The 21,990-nt window shown below is 45.0% G+C and overlaps 1 protein-coding gene across 9 annotated transcripts in view; it reads left to right on the forward strand.

The window, feature by feature from the left end:
• DOCK9 (dedicator of cytokinesis 9) overlaps positions 1-21,990 on the forward strand; it is a 989,328-nt gene that overhangs the window by 452,279 nt on the left and 515,059 nt on the right. For all 9 annotated transcript variants that reach the window (XR_011194943.1, XM_069205169.1, XM_069205175.1 and 6 more), the window contains exon 6: positions 15,451-15,546. Coding sequence is in view for 8 of the 9 variants with exons in the window: in XM_069205169.1 (XP_069061270.1) it covers positions 15,451-15,546 (96 nt within the window). In the remaining variant the exon portion in view is untranslated. The remainder of the gene's footprint in view (positions 1-15,450; positions 15,547-21,990) is intronic.

Raw genomic sequence — 21,990 nt, forward strand, 5'->3', positions numbered from 1 at the left:
AGCGGCGATGCGTCGTTCCATTTGGCACAACGTCGTTGATGCGTTGGTTTCCTTGGGTTGCAGCACGAATGTTCACTTCCAAGGGCCTGGGTTGGCACCACTTGACAGAGTAGGACTCACAGCAGACAGAATCCAGGTGCTGGTTGCAGGCAGTCTTTGATGTCCCTGAGACTGCAGAAGAACAGGAAGCAGTCCAGAAAGCTCTTGGAGTCACTCTGGGTTCAGGTGATATGGCTCTAGTCCTGTCCTCAGCAGGGCAGTTCAGCAAAGCAGAAAGCAGACCTTCCAGGGCAGCAGTCCAGCAGAGTCGCCATCCTTGCAGCACAGCTATCCCTACTCCTGGCGAAGATCTTCGCAGGTCCAGTAGTGTACTGATTTGGTTGGGTCAAAGGTTCAGTACTTGTACTCAGTTGTCCCTTTAAAGTGGGTGTGATATCAAAGAAGGGCCTTTGAAATGCACAGGGGTCCTTTCTTCCTAGCCCTGGCTCCAGACTTTCAGTAGGGGGTAATCAATCCTTTGTATGGGGACAGGCGCTACTTATTCAGGTGTAAATGTCAGCTCCCTCTTCCTGCCAAGGAAGAGCTATCAGAATGCAGATTAATTCAGTTGAGTTCCTTGTCACGACCACCTGTGTTTGTGGCTTTCTAGAGGGAATGCACAAAGTGTACCTGTCGCCCACCTCAGACTTGTATTAGAGACAGGCTGCACGGTTCACAGAGCAGTAAGAGCAGAGAAGTGCTCACTTTCTAAAAGTGGCATTTCCAAAATAGTAATGTTAAATTCAACTTTACCATTAAAGAGGATTTATCATTACCATTCCAAAGATATGAAACATGATGCAGCTATTCCTTTCTATTAGGAATTACAGCTTAAAAGTGTATACAAAAATTCCCAATGCTAGCCTATGAGAGGAGTAGGCTTCACATTAGTGGACAACTAATTTGGCAGTTTGTCACTACCAGGACATGTAAAACTTATAAGTACATGCCCCACCATTTACTTAGACAGCACCCTGCCATGTGGCTCCCTATGGCTTACCTTAGGGGTAGCCTATGTATGATAAAAAGGGAGTTTAAGGCTTGGCAAATAGTTTTAAATGCCAAGTCGAAGTGGCAGTAAACTGCACACAGGCCCCACAGTGGCAGGCCTGAGACAAGTTTAAATGGCTACCTGTGTGGGTGGCACAATCAGTGCTGTAGTCCTACTACTAGCATTTCAATTTACAGACTTTGGGTATATGGTATACCACTTTACAAGGGACTTACAAGTAATTTAAATATGCCAATTGTGTATGCACCAATGTTATCATGTGTATGGGAGAAGCACATTCACTTTAGCCCTGGTCAGCAGTGGTAAAGTGCTCAGAGCACCAATGCGAATAAAAAGATATAGTATAAGGAGGAGGTAAGCAGGCAAAATGTTTGGGGGAAGACCACCCTAAGGATGACAGGTATAACACTTATTTCTTTTCTATCTTGTCTATTCATTAAGAAAATAGACCTTGTGACGTTATTAACATTTTATTCATTAGATGAACTTTTGTACGTGTGATGGTTAAAAAGAATGATCTTTCATAGCATGGTTCATTGTAAATGTTTCTAAAGAGGTTTTAACAGTTATTCATTATACATTCGTAACCGAAGTCGGTAATATTAAATCAAGTAAAATATGTGCTCAATGGTGCATTCTTTAGCTAAAGCCTAAAACTGTTTTTACCTCGTGCTTTCAGCTGCAAAGAAAGTACAGAAAGAAAAAATAAACACTTTACATTCTCATTTTCAGGCCTACATGTTATTTCTACACATTTAATTTTGCACCCAATATTTTGTTCATTAGAAAACGCTCTTCCAGATGTTGTTTGTGAAGTCTTGAGAGTAGTGCATTGCGGGTCAGTGAGGACTAGCCATAACAGCTGTCACTGTTATATTTTTACCACACCTTGAACAGCATTTTTTCCATATGATTTTTTTTATAGTGTGATTTGACAGTATTAGGCAAAGCGTTGTTCTAGATTTAGGTGTATGTCAAATCCATTACCAGCTGTACTGACAGGATATTGCAAGAGCATTGCCTAGAACAGTGTCCTGTTGGTTTTCATCATACACCACTTCCCATATATGCACGTTTTACTTTGTGAAGCAGACTGAATCTTTACTCATTTATTTTATATTTCACTCTTCTGATATGACACAAAAGATAATAATGACACGTTGTGAAGATGGTGTACAAAAGTTCACATTCTTTTTCTTGAAATTGTGTGACAGTTTCAGGAAATGATGCAAAATTGCACTTCAAAATGTGGTTTGCTGATTTGTTCATAACTTTTTTTTTTTAAGGAAGCACACTTCATGCGTAAAAAAACAACAACAAAAAAAGTTTTCACATACTGGCAGCAGGCTGATTTGATTACAATATCTCTCATGCTTAGACTTTTTTTTATCCAAGTCATTCTCCAATTTCCATCTCGTAAGACTTTGTGAATCACACAGTTGGTTACAAAAAATATTAAGTGAAATTGCATAGTGGGAATGTCACAAAATGTGGAATTCAGGAATGTTGTAGATCTTAATATTTTGCCCAGACCTAAGCTTATTATTAGAATTTGCAGTGCTCTTAAATACTTAGTATTTCTAAATTATTTCATTGGTTGCTGTTCAAATGTGACATTGAAAAGTAACTGGAAAATACCTCCTCCTCTTTGCTCCTTTAATATTTGCATGTTACACCAAAATTGAGATTGCCTTTGCTACGAGGTGTCTGTCCTACGTAGTTTGTTGTTCAAGAGCAGGAGGTCGATCCTTGTGCTAGATACAGTGGTGGAGAAACCTCAGCACGCAGTGGATTGGGGAGAGTACCTGGCCCTCTGGGAAAGTGGAAAACATTGCAGCTCTAGGGATAGGGATTTTCTGACTCTAGGGATACAGAAAAAAAAACAAGACAGAAGGCTTAGAAATATCTCTTGAGGGAGGGAATCACACTGCTATTTGACCTTCGGGAAAGAACAAATTATGACTACCATGAGGGAGAGCACGTCACTGTAGTAGAGAAATGGGCGGCGCGATGGTTATGCACGAATCTGGCACTAGTGGTAGGTGAGAGAGGAATTGACCAATATTTAATAGTCTTGTTTATGAGATCTAAATTGATTTTTCTTGTGTCCAGTGTAGGAAAGTACCATCTTGCCTGGCATGTTACCCCGATATTTCACTGTACTTATATGTTGTTTTAGTCTATGTGTCAATGGGCCCCCGCCAGGCAGGGCCCCAGTGCTCATAAGTATGTGCCCTGTATGTGTTCTCTGTGTGATGCCTAACTGTCTCACTGAGGCTCTGCTAACCAGAACCTCAATGGTTATGCTCTCTCTGCTTTCCAAATTTGTCACTAACAGGCTAGTGACTAAATTTACCAATTCACATTGGCATACTGGTACACCCATATAATTCCCTAGTATATGGTACTGAGGTACCCAGAGTATTGGTGTTCCAGGAGATCCCTATGGGCTGCAGCATTTATTTTGCCACCCATAGGGAGCTCTGACAATTCTTACACAGGCCTGCCACTGCAGCCTGAGTGAAATAACGTCCACGTTATTTCACAGCCATTTACCACTGCACTTAAGTAACTTATAAGTCACCTATATGTCTAATCTTCACCTGGTGAAGGAAGGGTGCAAAGTTACTTAGTGTGTGGGCACCCTGGCACTAGCCATGGTGCCCCCACATCGTTCCGGGCAAATTCCCCGGACTTTGTGAGTGCGGGGACACCATTACACGCGTGCACTGTACATAGGTCACTACCTATGTACAGCGTCACAATGGTAACTCCGAACATGGCCATGTAACATGTCTAAGATCATGGAATTGTCACCCCAATGCCATTCTGGCATTGGGGTGACAATTCCATGATCCCCCGGGTCTCTAGCACAGAACCTGGGTACTGCCAAACTGCCTTTCCGGGGTCTCCACTGCAGCTGCTGCCAACCCCTCAGACAGGTTTCTGCCCTCCTGGGGACCAGGCAGCCCTGGCCCAGGAAGGCAGAACAAAGGACTTCCTCTGAGAGAGGGTGTAACACCCTCTCCCTTTGGAAATAGGTGTGAAGGCTGGGGAGGAGTATCCTCCCCCAGCCTCTGGAAATGCTTTGATGGGCACAGATGGGGCCCATCTCTGCATAAGCCAGTCTACACCGGTTCAGGGATCCCCCAGCCCTGCTCTGGTGCGAAACTGGACAAAGGAAAGGGGAGTGACCACTCCCCTGACCTGCACCTCCCAGGGGAGGTGCCCAGAGCTCCTCCAGTGTGTCCCAGACCTCTGCCATCTTGGAAACAGAGGTGTTTGTGGCACACTGGACTGCTCTGAGTAGCCAGTGCCAGCAGGTGACATCAGAAGCTCCTTCTGATAGGCTATTACCTCTCTTGGTAGCCAATCCTCCTTCCTAGGTAGCCAAATCTCCTTTTCTGGCTATTTAGGGTCTCTGCTTTGGGGATCTCACCAGATAACGAATGCAAGAGCTCACCAGAATTCCTCTGCATCTCCCGCTTCCCCTTCTGCCAAAGGATCAACCGCTGACTGCTCAGGACGCCTGCAAAACAGCAACAAAGTAGCAAGACGACTACTAGCAACCTTGTATCGCATAATCTTGCCGGCTTTCTCAACTGTTTCCAGGTGGTTCATGCTCTGGGGGTAGCCTGCCTCCTCTCTGCACCAGGAGCTCTGAAGAAATCTCCCGTGGGTCGACGGAATCTTCCCCCTGCAACCGCAGGCAACAAAAGACTGCATCACCGGTCCTCTGGGTCCCCTCTCAGCACGACGAGCGTAGTCCCTGGAACTCAGCAACTCTGTCCAAGTGACTCTTCAGTCCAAATTTGGTGGAGGTAAGTCCTTGCCTCCCCACGCTAGACTGCATTGCTGGGTACCGCGTGATTTGCAGCTGCTCCGGCTCCTGTGCACTCTTCCAGGATTTCCTTTGTGCACAGCCAAGCCTGGGTCCCCGTCACTCTAACCTGCAGTGCACAACCTTCTAAGATGTCCTCCGGCGTCGTGAGACTCCCTTTTGTGACTTCGGGTGGACTCCGGTTCACTTTTCTTCTAAGTGCCTGTTCAGGTACTTCTGTGGGTGCTGCCTGCTTCTGTGAGGGCTCCCTACGTTGCTGGGCGCCCCCTTTGTCTCCTCATCCAAGTGGCGACATCCTGGTCCCTCCTGGGCCACAGCAGCACCCAAAAAACGTAACCACGACCCTTGCAGCTAGCAAGGCTTGTTTGCGGCATTCCACTTTTGGAGTATATGGTTTGTGTTGCCCCTATACCTATGTGCTCCTGTTGCAATCTACTGTAACTTTACATTGCTTGCATTACATCCTTTTGCTATTATCTGCATAATTTTGGTTTGTGTACATATATCTTGTGTATATAACTTATCCTCATACTGAGGGTACTCACTGAGATAGTTTTGGCATATTGTCATTTTCTGTGTATTGTGTTTTCGTATGATATTGTGCATATGACACCAGCGGTATAGTAAGAGCTTTACATGTCTCCTAGTTCAGCCTAAGCTGCTTTGCCATAGCTACCTTCTATCAGCCTAAGCTGCTAGAAACACCTCTTCTACACTAATAAGGGATAACTGGACCTGGCACAAGGTGTAAGTACCTCTGGTACCCACTACAAGCCAGACCAGCCTTCTACATTGGTTGTGCAGCGGTGGGATAAGTACTTGTAACTACTTACCACTTTGTCATTGTGTACTTTTCATAAGTATGTGCCCTGTATGTGTTCTCTGTGTGATGCCTAACTGTCTCACTGAGGCTCTGCTAACCAGAACTTCAGTGGTTATGCTCTCTCTGTGTACTTTTCATAAGAGAATAATATACAAAACAAGTTAAGTGAATGTACACCTAACCAAAAAGTTTTGCTTTTCTCCTCTTACACTTTCTACTAAGTGCTGACAAGTACTCTAAAGCTTCTAAAAGTTTCCAAAAAGTTAGAAAAAGTTTTTTTCTCTGTTCTTTAAAAAGGTTCTGAAACCTTTTCTTTCTTCTCACTGTCTCTAAACCTTCTTTTATCATGTCTGATGTAGAGTCTGCTCTTAAAATGGTCAATACTACCTATGAGAATTTGAATTACAAGAGCCTAAGGAGTCTCTGCTTAGATAGAGGTTTAGTGATAGGAAAGAAACCCACAAAAGAGTTTCTATATAACATGCTTATTGTGAATGATGAGTCCCAAGCAGGCACTTCAAATGAGAAGTTAATAGATGGCTCCCATTCTGACTCAGGGGATCACCTTGAGGGAGGTGGGGAGGGTTCTGTTCCAAATCTACCCCCTAGCAGACTATTTAGTAATGCTGGTAGTAATAGAAGCTCCCACCATAGTAGGGGTGTTTTTATTCCTGGAGGCCAGGTTGTTAGAGTCCAGTCAGTTAGGTACAGATCTCCCTCTTTTGTATCCAATTTATCTTCTGTGTCCAAGCATTCCCAACCGACCCACCCTGAAGACATGTTAGAAAGGGAACTCAAAAAGTTGAGAGTGGAAGAGACCAGACTGAAGCTTAAACAGCTGGCTCTAGATAGGGAATCCCTAGACCTGGAGAAGGGGAGACAGAGATTGGGGTTAGGACCCCATGGTGGCAGCAATAGCAGTATTCCTGATAGTAATCCTGTTAGAGAGCATGATTCCAGGAATCTGCACAAGATAGTCCCCCCTTACAAGGAGGGGGATGACATCAACAAGTGGTTTGCTGCACTTGAGAGGGCCTGTATGGTACAGGGGGTCCGTCAAAGGCAGTGGGCTGCTATATTGTGGCTATCTTTCAATGGAAAGGGTAGGGATAGGCTCCTTACTGTTAGAGAAAGTGATGCTAACAATTTTGCAGTTTTGAAGGACGCACTCTTGGATGGATTTGGCTTCACCACTGAACAATACAGGATTAAGTTCAGAGACACCAGAAAAGAGTCCTCACAAGACTGGATAGACTTTGTTGACTGTTCAGTGAAGGCCTTGGAGGGGTGGTTACATGGCAGTAAAGTTTCTGACTATGAAAGCCTGTATAATCTTATTCTGAGAGAGCATATTCTGAATAACTGTGTGTCTGACTTGTTACACCAATATCTAGTGGACTCAGATCTGACCTCTCCCCAAGAATTGGGAAAGAAGGCAGACAAATGGGTCCGAACAAGAGTGAACAGAAAAGTTCATACAGGGAGTGACAAGGATGGCAAGAAGAAGGATGGTAAGTCTTCTAACAAGGGTGGGGACAAAAGTAAAACTGAGTCTTCATCAGGCCCACACAAATCCTCTGGTGGGGGTGGTGGGTCCAAATCCTCTTCAAATCAAGTTAAAAAGCCTTGGTGTTATTTGTGTAAAGTCAAAGGCCATTGGACCACTGATGCCAGTTGTCCAAAGAAAAACACCAAACTTCCCACTACCACAACCCCTACTGTAAACTCTAGTGCCCCTAGTAATAGCAGTGGTGGTGGGAGCAAACCTACTAATAGCCAATCCAAGGGAGTAGGTGGGCTCACTTTTGGTAACTTAGTTGTGGTTGGTCTTGTTAGGGAGACCACAGAGGCTGTGTTAGCCTCTGAAGGTGCCATTGATTTGAGCACCTTGGTTGCTTGTCCCCTTAATATAGATAAGTACAAGCAACTTCCCCTAATAAATGGTGTTGAGGTTCAGGCCTACAGGGACACAGGTGCCAGTGTTGCCATGGTAATAGAGAAACTGGCACACCCTGAACAACACCTACTTGGTCAGCAGTACCAAGTGACAGACGCTCATAACAACACTCTTAGCCACCATATGGCTGTTGTGAATCTCAACTGGGGGGGGGGGGTACTGGTCCAAAGAAAGTTGTGGTTGCCTCAGATTTACCTGTAGACTGTACACTAGGAAATGATTTAGAGACATCAGCTTGGGCAGAAGTGGAGTTGGAGGCTCATGCAGCAATACTGGGCATTCCTGGGCATATTTTTGCTTTGACAAGGGCTCAGGCCAAAAAGCAAAAAGGACTGGGTAACTTGGATCCTGGAACAATGGACCAAGTGCTCCCTAAGGCTAGGGGTAGCAAGGGTAAATCCCTACCCACTATCCCTCCCTCTACAGATGATTCTCCTTCTGAGGAAGAAGAAGTTCCTCCCTGTGCAGAACCTTCACCAGATGAGCTGGCAGCAGACACTGCTGAGCTTTTGGGTGGAGGGGGGCCTGCCAGGGAAGAGCTGAGTGTGGCACAGCAATCCTGTCCCACATTAGAGGGTCTCAGGCAGCAAGCTGTCAAGCAGCAAAATGGGGATGTCAGTGACTCGCATAGAGTTTACTGGGAGGACAACCTCTTGTACACAGAGGCAAGGGACCCAAAACCTGGAGCAGCTAGGAGATTGGTCATTGCCCTGCAGTACAGAGAGTCCCTCCTAACTCTGGCACATGACATTCCTTTGGCTGGGCATTTGGGCCAGATCAAAACATGGGAAAGGCTTGTCCCCCTGTTTCACTGGCCTAGGGTGTCAGAGGACACAAAAGATTTTTGTAAGTCTTGTGTGACATGCCAAGCCAGTGGCAAGACTGGTGGCACACTAACGGCTCCCCTTATTCCACTACCTGTGGTTGGGGTCCCCTTTGAAAGGGTAGGGGTTGACATAGTTGGCCCCCTTGACCCTCCTACTGCTTCAGGCAATAGGTTTATCTTGGTGGTTGTGGACCATGCCACAAGATACTCTGAAGCAATTCCTCTAAGGACCACTACAGCACCTGCAGTGGCAAAAGCCCTCCTGTGAATCTTTTCCAGGGTGGGTTTCCCAAAAGAGGTTGTATCAGACGGGGGTGGCAACTTTATGTCTGCACACTTGAAAGCTATGTGGAAGGAATGTGGTGTAACATACAAATTCACCACACCTTATCATCCACAGACTAATGGACTGGTAGAGAGGTTTAATAAAACTCTCAAAGGTATGATAATGGGACTCCCTGAAAAACTCAGGAGGAGATGGGATGTCCTATTACCTTGCCTCCTTTTTGCTTACAGGGAGGTACCCCAGAAAGGAGTGGGATTCAGCCCCTTTGAACTCCTCTTTGGACACCCTTTAAGAGGTCCACTAACACTTGTGAAGGAGGGTTGGGAACAACCTTTAAAAGCTCCTGAACAGGACATAGTGGACTATGTACTTGGCCTAAAATCCAGAATGGCTGAGTATATGAAAAAGGCCATTAAAAACCTTCAGGCCAGCCAAGAGCTCCAAAAGCAATGGTATGACCAGAAGGCTGTTCTGATCCAGTACCAACCAGGACAGAAGGTGTGGGTATTGGAGCCTGTGGCCCCAAGAGCACTCCAGGACAAATGGAGTGGACCCCATCTAACTGTTGAGAAAAAGGTTGAGGTTACCTATCTGGTAGACCTGGCCACTGCCAAGAGTCCCCTTAGGGTGATTCATGTCAACCGCCTAAAACCCTACTATGTATGACAGGGCTGATCTCACCCTGCTCATGGCAACAGATGAAGGACAGGAAGAAGAGAGTGACCCTCTCCCTGATCTCTTCTCCTCCACTGAAGAGGATGCTTTAGTGGAGGGAGTAGTTTTAGCATATTGTCTGACTGCAGAACAGAAAGACAACTGCATAAATCTCCTTGGACAATTTTCTGAACTCTTCTCAACTGTGCCAGGCACCACATCTTGGTGTGAACACACAATTGATACTGGAGACAGCTTGCCTGTCAAAAGTAAAATCTATAGGCAGCCTGACCATGTCAGGGACTGCATAAAACAAGAGGTACAGAAAATGCTTGATCTAGGAGTGGTTGAACCTTCTGAAAGCCCATGGGCAAGTCCTGTGGTGCTTGTACCAAAGCCTCACTCAAAAGACGGAGAAAGGGAGATGAGGTTTTGTGTAGACTACAGAGATCTCAACCAGGTAACAAAAACTGATGCTCACCCTATACCCAGGGCAGATGAGCTCATAGATACACTGGCATCTGCCAAGTATCTGAGCACCTTTGATTTCACTGCAGGGTATGGCAGATCAAATTGGCTGAGGATGCTAAACCTAAAACTGCATTTTCAACTATAGGAGGGCACTACCAATTTACAGTGGTGCCCTTTGGTTTGAAAAATGCACCTGCCACTTTTCAGAGATTGGTGAACACAGTCCTGCAAGGGTTGGAGGCTTTTAGTGCAGCATATCTAGATGATATAGCTGTCTTTAGCTCCACCTGGGATGAGCACCTGGTCCACCTTTGGAAAGCTTTGGAGGCCCTGCAAAAGGCAGGTCTCACTATCAAGGCCTCAAAGTGCCAGATAGGGCAGGGAAAGGTGGTTTACCTGGGACACCTGGTAGGTGGAGAACAGATTGCACCACTTCAGGGGAAAATCCAGACAATCATGGATTGGGTTCCCCCTACAACACAGACCCAAGTGAGAGCCTTCATAGGCCTCACTGGGTATTACAGGAGATTCATTAAAAACTATGGCTCCTTAGCAGCCCCACTTAATGATCTCACCAGTAAAAAGATGCCTAAAATGGTATTGTGGACAGCTAGCTGTCAGAAAGCTTTTGAGGAGCTCAAACAGGCCATGTGCACTGCGCCTGTCCTAAAAAGCCCATGTTACTCCAAGAAATTCATTGTTCAAACTGATGCATCTGAATTAGGGGTAGGGGCAGTCTTATCACAACTGAATTCTGATGGCCAGGATCAACCAGTTGCTTTTATCAGCAGAAGGTTGACCCCTAGAGAAAAGCGTTGGTCTGCCATAGAGAGGGAGGCCTTTGCTGTGGTCTGGGCACTGAAGAAGTTGAGGCCATACCTGTTTGGCACTCACTTCATTGTTCAGACAGACCACAAACCTCTACTTTGTCTAAAACAAATGAAAGGTGAAAATCCTAAATTGTTGAGGTGGTCCATATCTCTACAGGGAATGGACTATACAGTGGAACATAGACATGGGAGTACCCACTCCAATGCAGATGGACTCTCCAGATATTTCCACTTAGACAATGAAGACTCATCAGGTCATGGCTAGTCTTATTGTCCTTCATTTGGTGGGGGTTGTGTAGGAAAGTACCATCTTGCCTCGCATGTTAACCCCATGTTTCACTGTATATATGTTGTTTTAGCCTATGTGTCACTGGGACCCTGCCAGGCAGGGCCCCAGTGCTCATAAGTATGTGCCCTGTATGTGTTCCCTGTGTGATGCCTAACTGTCTCACTGAGGCTCTGCTAACCAGAACCTCAGTGGTTATGCTCTCTCTGCTTTCCAAATTTGTCACTAACAGGCTAGTGACTAAATTTACCAATTCACATTGGCATACTGGTACACCCATATAATTCCCTAGTATATGATACTGAGGTACCCAGGGTATTGGTGTTCCAGGAGATCCCTATGGGCTGCAGCATTTCTTTTGCCACCCATAGGGAGCTCTGACAATTCTTACACAGGCCTGCCACTGCAGCCTGAGTGAAATAACGTCAACGTTATTTCACAGCCATTTATCACTGCACTTAAGTAACTTATAAGTCACCTATATGTCTAACCTTCACCTGGTGAAGGAAGGGTGCAAAGTTACTTAGTGTGTGAGCACCCTGGCACTAGCCAAGGTGCCCCCACATCGTTCCGGGCGAATTCCCCAGACTTTGTGAGTGCGGGGACACCATTACACGCGTGCACTGTACATAGGTCACTACCTATGTACAGCGTCACAATGGTAACTCCGAACATGGCCATGTAAAATGTCTAAGATCATGGAATTGTCACCCCAATGCCATTCTGGCATTGGGGGGACAATTCCATGATCCTCCGGGTCTCTAGCACAGAACCCGGGTACTGCCAAACTGCCTTTCCGTGGTCTCCACTGCAGCTGCTGCCAACCCCTCATACAGGTTTCTGCCCTCCTGGGGTCCAGGCAGCCCTGGCCCAGGAAGGCAGAACAAAGGACTTCCTCTGAGAGAGGGTGTTACACCCTCTCCCTTTGGAAATAGGTGTGAAGGCTGGGGAGGAGTAGCCTCCCCCAGCCTCTGGAAATGCTTTGATGGGCACAGATGGTGCCCATCTCTGCATAAGCCAGTCTACACCGGTTCAGGGATCCCCCAGCCCTGCTCTGGTGCGAAACTGGACAAAGGAAATGTGAGTGACCACTCCCCTGACCTGCACCTCCCAAGGGAGGTGCCCAGAGCTCCTCCAGTGTGTCCCAGACCTCTGCTATCTTGGAAACAGAGGTGTTTGTGGCACACTGGACTGCTCTGAGTGGCCAGTGCCAGCAGGTGACGTCAGAGGCTCCTTCTGATAGGCTCTTACCTACCTCTCTTGGTAGCCAATCCTCCTTCCTAGGTAGCCAAACCTCCTTTTCTGGCTATTTAGGGTCTCTGCTTTGGGGATCTCACCAGATAACGAATGCAAGAGCTCACCAGAGTTTCTCTGCATCTCCCTCTTCACCTTCTGCCAAAGGATCGACCACTGACAGCTCAGGACGCCTGCAAAACCGCAATAAAGTAGCAAGACGACTACTAGCAACCTTGTATCGCTTCATCCTGCCGGCTTTCTCGACTGTTTCCAGGTGGTGCATGCTCTGGGGGTAGCCTGCCTCCTCTCTGCACCAGGAGCTCTGAAGAAATCTCCTGTGGGTCGACGGAATCTTCCCCCTGCAACCGCAGGCAACAAAAGACTGCATCACCGGTCCTCTTGGTCCCTCTCAGCATGACGAGCGTTGTCCCTGGAACACAGCAACTCTGCCCAACTGACTCCCACAGTCCAGTGACTCTTCAGTCCAAGTTTGGTGGAGGTAAGTCCTTGCCTCCCCACGCTAGACTGCATTGCTGGGTACCGCGTGACTTGCAGCTGCTCCGGCTCCTGTGCACTCTTCCAGGATTTCCTTTTTGCACAGCCAAGCCTGGGTCCCCGACACTCTAACCTGCAGTGCACAACCTTCTAAGTTGTCTTCTGGCATCGTGGGACTCCCTTTTGTGGCTTCGTGTGGACTCCGGTTCATTTTTCTTGTAAGTGCCTGTTCAGGTACTTCTGCGGGTGCTGCCTGCTTCTGTGAGGGCTCCCTACGTTGCTGGGCGCCCCCTCTGTCTCCTCATCCAAGTGGCGACATCCTGGTCCCTCCTGGGCCACAGCAGCATCCAAAAATCCTAACCGCGACCCTTGCAGCTAGCAAGCTTGTTTGCGGTCTTTCTGCATGCATCCTCCAAAGCTGAAGTTCCTAGTCCTCTTCTTTCTTGCAGAACTCCAAGCTTCTTCCAACAGGTGGCAGCTACCTTGCACCCTCAGCTGGCATTTCCTGGGCTCCTGCCCACTCTCGACACTGTCGCGACTATTGGACTTGGTCCCCTTGTCTTACAGGTACTCCGGTCCGGAAATCCACTGTTGTTGCATTGCTGGTGTTTGTTCTTCCTGCAGAATCCCCCTATCACAACTTCTGTGCTCTCTGGGGATAGTAGGTGCACTTTACACCTACCTTTCAGGGTCTTGGGGTGGGCTGTTTTTCTAACTCTCACTGTTTTCTTACAGTCCCAGCGACCCTCTACAAGCTCACATAGGTTTGGGGTCCATTTGTGGTTCGCATTCCACTTTTGGAGTATATGGTTTGTGTTGCCCCTATACCTATGTGCTCCTTTTGCAATCTACTGTAACTTTACATTGCTTGTATTACTTCCTTTTGCTATTATCTGCATAATTTTCGTTTGTGTACATATATCTTGTGTATATAACTTATCCTCATACTGAGGGTACTCACTGAGATACTTATGGCATATTGTCATAAAAATAAAGTTCCTTTATTTTTAGTACTTCTGTGTATTGTGTTTTCTTATGATATTGTGCATATGACACCAGTGGTATAGTAGGAGCTTTACATGTCTCCTAGTTCAGCGTAAGCTGCTTTGCCATAGCTACCTTCTATCAGCCTAAGCTGCTAGAAACACCTCTTCTACACTAATAAGGGATAACTGGACCTGGCACAAGGTGTAAGTACCTCTGGTACCCACTACAAGCCAGGCCAGCCTCCTACATCCAGTGCATAATTTATAGACTTACTCAAAAAACATGGTAATAGAAAATGCACAACTTACTTAGTGTTAAAAATGTTATATAATATCCTGTCGAGAGGATGGCAGATATTCCCATAGTAACTTCATAAGCCCTCTAACACCGTCCCCCTGTCCCTGTAACTCAAGGTTTCTTCCCTTAAATATGGATAACCTTCGTAAGTCAATAATATTCAGTACCTCGAGAGGGATTCCCTCTATGTTGCTTCCACCTTCTACTATAATCTCTGAACTCCATCTGTCATAGTGATATTAGAAGTAGGAGGAAATGGGGATGGAAGGAATTGATTGAACAGCTCTGGGTGTTATCCAAGGTCTTTGAGGGACCCCTTCCTACTCCCCAGTGTTTATTGTTGCATTTGAAGATGAAGGGGCAATCATCAACAGCTTCCCCTTTGTCACTAGCAGCATTTGTTAAGAGCAAGATGTGACCTTACCCTTATGTGTGACTGCACGTGCCAACTAGAGGTGGGTAAGTTGCATAAAGCTCGAGCCAGAGGCCTGGGTCTGGCTCAGCTCGAGGTCATCTCGGGTCCTCGAGCCCAAAAAAGCCAAGCTTTAATGTGGCATATGCCTCCAACCTACTCTCTACCTTCATGTACTAAGAATTAAAAACAAAGCAACAAAAAGGGGTAGCCATCTAGAAGGGGTGAATCCCATAACTTGAAGCTGGGACACCTGGTGCCATTCCTGGCTTCCCCACTTGATCAAATACTTTGTTTTACAGAGCCTCCTTTTCCTTCGTTATCACGTATGAGAGTACCTTCTAATACGTGAGTTCAGGATGGCGTTGTACAAAAATAATCTGATTTATTAATGTGAAACGCTTCTTCATGTTTAAGAAATATCTTTTTTTAAGTTTAAAGAGACTATCATATTTTCATATGATGTTTGTTGCATTATTTAGATGCCAATTATTTTCAGGGCTCTGCTCGTGTACTGATTCTTTAGAGCACAACCAGACCCTAGGCTCGTCTCTCACTGGTAATTTGTCGGCTCGCCCACCTAAATTGCCAACAGGTAGGACATTCCTTTGAGCCCCATTAGTATGCTGGGCAGGCCTTCGTTCGTGAATGATCTGCATTGGCTTCGAAACGCATGTTTGGGGGTGTCATTTTGACTGCAGTCTTTGTGGACTGCGAACTGATATTGACTCTGGAAAAAGCCAGTAGTTTAGGATGGCCCAGAGGTGTCATGTTCCACATGTTACATACATATGTGTAGTTCGTACTACGAATTTCGTGGTCCCGAGGCACTTTCCTTCATCTTTTGGGTTTTGCGGAACATCTGCATTTATTTTCCAGTATATTAAGCAATACCACAGTTCAGTCCAGCAAGTCGATTGTGTCATTTTTGATTAATGGGTGAAATGAGAATGAGAAGTTTGTTAGTAATTGTTGCATTGTGTTTGTTTTGTTGTTAGGACGCAGCATCCCTTGGCTCTCAAAAAGGCGGAATAACAAAACAAGGATGGCTTTACAAAGGCAACATGAACAGTGCAATAAGCGTCACCATGCGGGTAAGCACTGTCTTAACCTTGACTGCGCGGAGCGGGCCATCCTCCAGGCCTTTACATGACCTCCCAAAAAGCAGATGTTTCTTATCACTTTGAAAGCTCGCGCCCAGTGTTCCTTGCTCCGACTCTCCATGCGCACACGCGGCGTACGACACTGCATTTTCAAAAGTGACGCCAAAACAGCACGCTTCCCTTTAAATTGCACTTATATTAAACTTCAATTATACATTTGTTCAATTTTCTTTAATTTATGCCTAATATCTATGTGTAGATTTCTTATGGCGTTGGCATGAGTCTGTGCATCGCGTTTTTCAAATTTTCGCCTCAGAACAACATTTCAGAGTCGCAATGTAAACGTTTTGCAGGCTTTTTGATATTACTAGATCTACTTATTGGTTTGAAACGTAAATTGTTCAAAGTCGTTAAAAAAGAGCTCCGTATCACGCCCGCATTGTAATGCTGGACAGATAAATGCGGTGGGCCCGCTCTGGATTTTGTCACAAGTTGTAACCAGTTAACCACCTCATAAGTCTTATTTAATGTAAAACCGAGCACAAGTTCTAAAAAACAGAAGTAGGAAGGAAGTTAGGAAGTATTCAAGTGACATCACAGCAAAGGAAGTGACATCACAATCAAGGACTTACAGGAAGTGACCACAAAAAGTGATATCAGATCTTAAGACCTCCCATATGTTTAGTAGGGCTGTCATGAGTGCATTTCAGCACATTGCAAATATACATGCAAACACCCTCTTTTAGGTGGAAGACTCACGCTTTTGTAAGCTGCATATAAAATGTTGTCAGAATAAAGCTTCCTTTACCCAAGGATTGAACAAATAAACCCAGCTGCCAGCCTACTCAACTAGGCATTATATACCATAATCAGCATATTTCCATGTAGATGTGATTGCTTTGGCTGCCTGCACTCTCCAGAGAAGTATGCTTAGTGTGTGTGAAACATCACTTATAACACGGTCAGTGTAATGCTATACTTTGACCACGCTGCCATTACCACGCATATGCGTGGTTACGGCAGAGAAAGCTGTCTTGGTGCCTGAGCGGAACAGGAAGGAGCAAAGGAGAGAGAGGTAAGTGGGGGGTGGGGTTTGGGTTTGGGGGAGTAGTTCGGGGTAGTTTTTAGGACAGGGCGGTGGGTCAAGGCAATTTTTAGGACATGGTGGGGTAGGTTATAGGGTATAGGGTGTGGGGGCTGGTAGTTTTTCGGAGAGGGCAGGGTAGCTTTTAAGGTTCAGGGCGAGGGCGGAGGGGTCAGGGTAGTTTTTAGGACAGTGGGCGGGGTAGTTTTTAGGACGTGGCTGTAGGTTTTAGGGTTCAGGGCGGGGGTCAGGGTAGATTTTAGGACGAGGTGGGGGTAGATTTTAGGTTTCAGGGCGGGAGTCGGGTAGGTTTTAGGACAGAGCGGGGTAGGTTTTTAGGGCAGGGTGGGGTAGGTTTTAGGGTTCAGGGCGGTGGGGATTGGGGTAGTTTTTAGGACTGTGAGGGGTGAGTTTTAGGGTACAGGACTGGGGTTGGGGTGTTTTTAGGACAGGGTAGAGTAGGTTTTAGGATTTAGGGTGGGGGTCGGGTAGTTTTTAGGATGGGTTTTAGGGTACAGGGCGGGGGTAGGGTAGTTTTTAGGACAGGGTGGGGTAGGTTTTAGGGTTCAAGTTGGGGGGGGTCGGGTAGTTTTTAGGACCGTGTGGGATAGGTTTTAAGGTTCAGGGCGGTGGCGGAGGGTTGGGGTCGTTTTTAGGACAGGCTGGGTTTAGGTTTTAGGTTTCAGGGTCGACGGTCTGGGTAATTCTTAAGACAAGGCGGGGTAGATTTTAGGGTTCATGACAGGGGCCGGGGGAGGGCAGGTATTTTTTTGGACCGGGTGGTGTAGGTTTTAGAGTTCAGGGCGGGGTAGTTTTTAGGAGAGGTTGGTGTAGGTTTTAGGGTACAGGGTGGGGGCTCAAGTAGTGGGGGTAGGATAGTTTTTAGGACAGGATGGGTAGCTTTTAGGTTTCAAGTTTGGGGTAGTTTTAGGACAGCATGGGTAAGTTTTAGGGTACAGGGCGGGGGGGTCAAGTAGTTTTTAGGACATGGTAGGTTTTAGGGTTCAGGGTGGGGGTGGGGAGGGTCAGGTCGTTTTTTTGGAAAGGGCGGTGTAGGTTTTAGGGTTCGGGGCGGCCGGGGGCATTTTTAGGACAGGGTGGGGTAGGTTTTAGGATGCAGGGCAGGCGGGGGGGTTAGGTAGGTTTTAGGGTTCAGGGCGGGGTTGTTTAGTTTAGGACAGTGTGGGTAGGTTTTAGGGTACAGGGCGGGGTGGGTTAGCTTTTAGGACAGGGAGGGGTAGGTTTTAGGGTTGGGGCGGGGTTGGGTAGTTTTTAGGACAGTGCAGGGTAGGCTTTAAGGTACAGGGTGGGGGTAGGGCATTTTTTAGGACCGGGGGTAGGTTTTAGGGTTCAGGGCGGGTGTCGGAGTAGTTATTAGGAGAGACGGGCTAGGTTTTAGGGTTCAGGACGGGTTGGGAAAGTCTGGGTAGTTTTCAGGACAGGGTTACTTTTAGGGTTCAGGGCAGGGGCTGGAAGAGGCAGTTTTAAAGGCTTGGGTGGAGACTTGGTACCAGGTGTAAGTGGGCAAGGCTGGGGTGAATTTACCACATATGTTCCTTTACCAAACATGCTTTTACAACAAAATTTGTTGTAAAGGCATGCGTGGTAAAGACATGCTTGGTGAAGACGCGGTCATTGTTGAGACCGCGTTGTAAAGGCATACGTGATATACGCATGCATTGTTCCATCATACATCCTTAATCAGCCCTCCCCATCACTTACAGTGTCCTTGGTGAGCACCTGCACTCATATTAGGAGATTGGGGCTCATTTTTCACCAACAGACAAGGACCTAAAGGAAGACAGAAAGGGGAAAAAAGAGAAAGAGAGATAGGAAAACAATGATGAAGGCAGAAAAGGGGACGCAAAATATGAACCTGCAAGTGGACACTAGCGAAAGAAAAAGATTATGGTAACCTTGCCATTCAGCAGTAGGACCCTAAGGAAGCGTTTGGGGCTCTGCTGTTTTTACAAATAACACACCCCCTCCCCCGCCAAAAGGTCTCCTCCATATTTAGCAGGCAGGCATCTTTCATGTTCCTGTAGTTGGCATGACTATATCTAAGCCACCCTCACATTCACCAGTGCAAGCTGATGGCTCATCCTGAAACCAGCACAACCAGATCACACACACAAAGAATGGAATATAAATTTAAAAATAAGAGACATTAGCTCCTTATTAAAATAAGTGTAAGCCACACAGTATCCAAAGATGAAAAGAAAATGGTGACAAAAGTAACTTATAAGAAAAAGGCACATGCAATTACAGTCTCAACTAGCACTTTAAAGAAAATATTGGTCTTCATAAAATGGAAATATGGCTAGTTTGCATAGAAAAACTCTCTAAGTTGGGAGATGTTGGAACAGCAAGAGACACTTCAGACGATGGCCAGTAATCAAAATCTACAGTAGACTCTGCTCGCTATTAAGACATTTGCATATCATAGACAAGTGACACTTCCAACATGGTCCACTGGAGACAGTCTACTTGACCTGCTTGTTTACAATAACACTGTCATGTGGGCTTGCCTATTCACTGTAACTGGAGAAGCCAGCCCTACACAAGCACATAAGAGTTTTCATTTCATACATAGAATAACTCTGAATTACATTAGTCTCTCAGACCTAAGAGCATAATAACAACAAAGCTACCTTCTGTTATTATGTGCAACACAACCTTTGCATATTTTCTTTGCAGGATTTATGCTAGGATGGGTTTGATGAATCTTTTCACCCAGCATGTAAGGGTGTGAAGCACCAGGAATTAAAACTCACAATTCAGTTTACATTATGACTCATTTAGCCACACAAATTATACTCCAAGCTGAAATAAAGTTCAAGGATTTTATTGGAAGTTAATGCTTAGAGTGACATAGATAATTCTCAGCATAAGACTATAAAGGTAGACTATAAGGGTACACAATCATAATACGTTAGCCGAACCTCCTAAAGAAGTTAAGGCGGACTAGAATCAGAAATACTTGGCACTCGATAGCAGCAACACACAAGACCAATAGAAAAATCTGAAAAGGGGGAAACAAGCGCTGCCTAATCCTGTTAATCATTTAGCTGTTCTTGGTTTGCAATCCTTAATAACCTAGACAAGGGGAAACCCTGTGAATCAACAAATCAACACATTGAGTACATGGACAAAAAGGCAAAAAGCACAATGGACAAAAAATAATTTGAAAAAAAAGGAAATGGGGAATCAAATAACTAAGATTTACAAAAAGTAGATAAAAAGGGAAGGCGTCAGCTTTTCATAAGCTTGGTAAAGGGTCTTCTTCTCTGGGTTAAGGGAAAATCTTTTTAAGTCTCAGCAAGGCATTTCAAAGGGGATACGGGTAGAGAGGGCTATACCTCTCAGAATCCAAGGAGTTCAGCAATCAATGAGAAGTGGGGAAGATCTGGCGGAAGTCCAATTGGGATACGATGTATTAAAGTCCATTGTTCCATATTATTTGTCTATCCATTCCTCTAAATGATGCAAAAATCCAATGGCAAACAGTCGGGCGATTCAGACTGCAACATCAGTGAGAATTTTCAAAATCTTCATGTGAACGGCTTCCATCTGTACTTCCATGTGAATTTGAAACATTATATATACATATTCATTCCACGGTTCCTGAATGTACTTGTCTGAAGGTTTAGCTCACAAGCCTGCTTTGCATAAAACAATAGAATATCTATTTCCAGGCTATTTGTCTCATGAGAAAGATAACTAAAAGAAAAGTTAATGTTAGCCAGAATGAGTAAACATTTTCTGCACAGTCACGAAGCAGGGCCTTGCAGGCCTCACTTAGGCTAATGGAAGTGAATTAAAACAGCACATTCATTTATGCATTTAATATACATTTAGCAATTCTAAACCATACATTTACTATTAATAAGCTACCAGACTTACTCAGGTTATAGTAATTCTAAATGAAAAGACTCTGTTAACTTTTGCGTGTGACTACAGGCTGGTACTACATTCTCTACATTTGCATGTTTCTTCTGAAATATTTCTTACACAAAATCTATTATCGTTTTAATACAGACTGTTAGTTTTCATCAGTAATTATAACATAAAGGCAAAACAATTCTTTAAACACAAAGTTAAAACGCTATAATACATGATTTTCAACTGTTGACCTAAAGTGAATGCACGTTAAAATGGTTTTCAGTGCACCACTAAACAATACTTTAGTTAACATAATACATAGATGGTCACATATAGATTATCAGTGTGCCATGAGGGACCGTACTAAACTTTCTGCTCCATCCTAAGCGCAAGAATGAAAAAAACTAGTTCACCCACAACCCAGCAGGGCAACAACTTGGCAAAATGTAATGAAAACTAAAAAACTGAGAACAGTTAGGGGGATATATTGCCACACTTCCAGTGATTCCACAACATCGGTGCTCCTCTCCCTGGCTTAACCGTTCATAAAATCCATATATCACTGGAATAATATACAGAAAAATGGGAGAAGCACTCCATAAACTATAGCACAACTCTCAAATTGTCCTGGAAGGAACTAAATGTTTCATATGTGAAGTCTTAATCAATACTTGAAATAAACAGGTACTCATTTGTAGTCAATATGACATTTTTTCTTTCTTTCTTGTGATATAGAAGGCAATCACAGCTTCACTGTGAATGACAAACACAGCCAAAATGTTTTGACCCAAACACAAAGGGGCTTCGTCTATGTTGATGACAAACATATAACACAATAAACACAGCCTAAAATCCCATTCACTGCAGTCGTATAGAAAACACATAACAGAGACATTCTTAAAGACTAAAGACATGGGACATATACAGTATACCAATTCACAAACAATCAAACTATCTTAGGGCACATAACCACACATGGATTTGGCCCTAATTAGCAGTAAGACGTGTGCCATATGTATATCTTTAATAATAAATTGACCACCCAGTATACAGTTGGCACCCATGTAATGCCTACCTAATCCAAGGTAACACAAGGCAAGGCAATGTGCTGTCTTAGTTAGTTTTTTTTTTCTTTACAAAGCCACACTATTGGGATTTGTGTGTGGTACTGTAAATCCCAAAATAGAGTTTGCATCAGAGTTGTGCCTGAAAAGTGGCTACAACTTATACATTTTTTTTTATCTCTGTACCAAAAACATTAGGCAACAAGGAGAAAAGTGACAATACATGCCTGATTTAGATCTTGAAGGGGAATACTCCATCACAAACGTGACGCAGACTGTCATTTTGTCTTTGTAACTTAAATGTGATCCCTTAGTACCTTGATGTAAGTGTCATTTTAAAAAAATTATTTATGAAATTTGTAAATCTTATAATTATTAAGGAGGCATATAGGCAATGACAAACCT

This window comes from Pleurodeles waltl, chromosome 8 (genome assembly GCF_031143425.1).
Source record: "Pleurodeles waltl isolate 20211129_DDA chromosome 8, aPleWal1.hap1.20221129, whole genome shotgun sequence".
In the NCBI taxonomy this organism is placed as follows: domain Eukaryota; kingdom Metazoa; phylum Chordata; class Amphibia; order Caudata; family Salamandridae; genus Pleurodeles; species Pleurodeles waltl.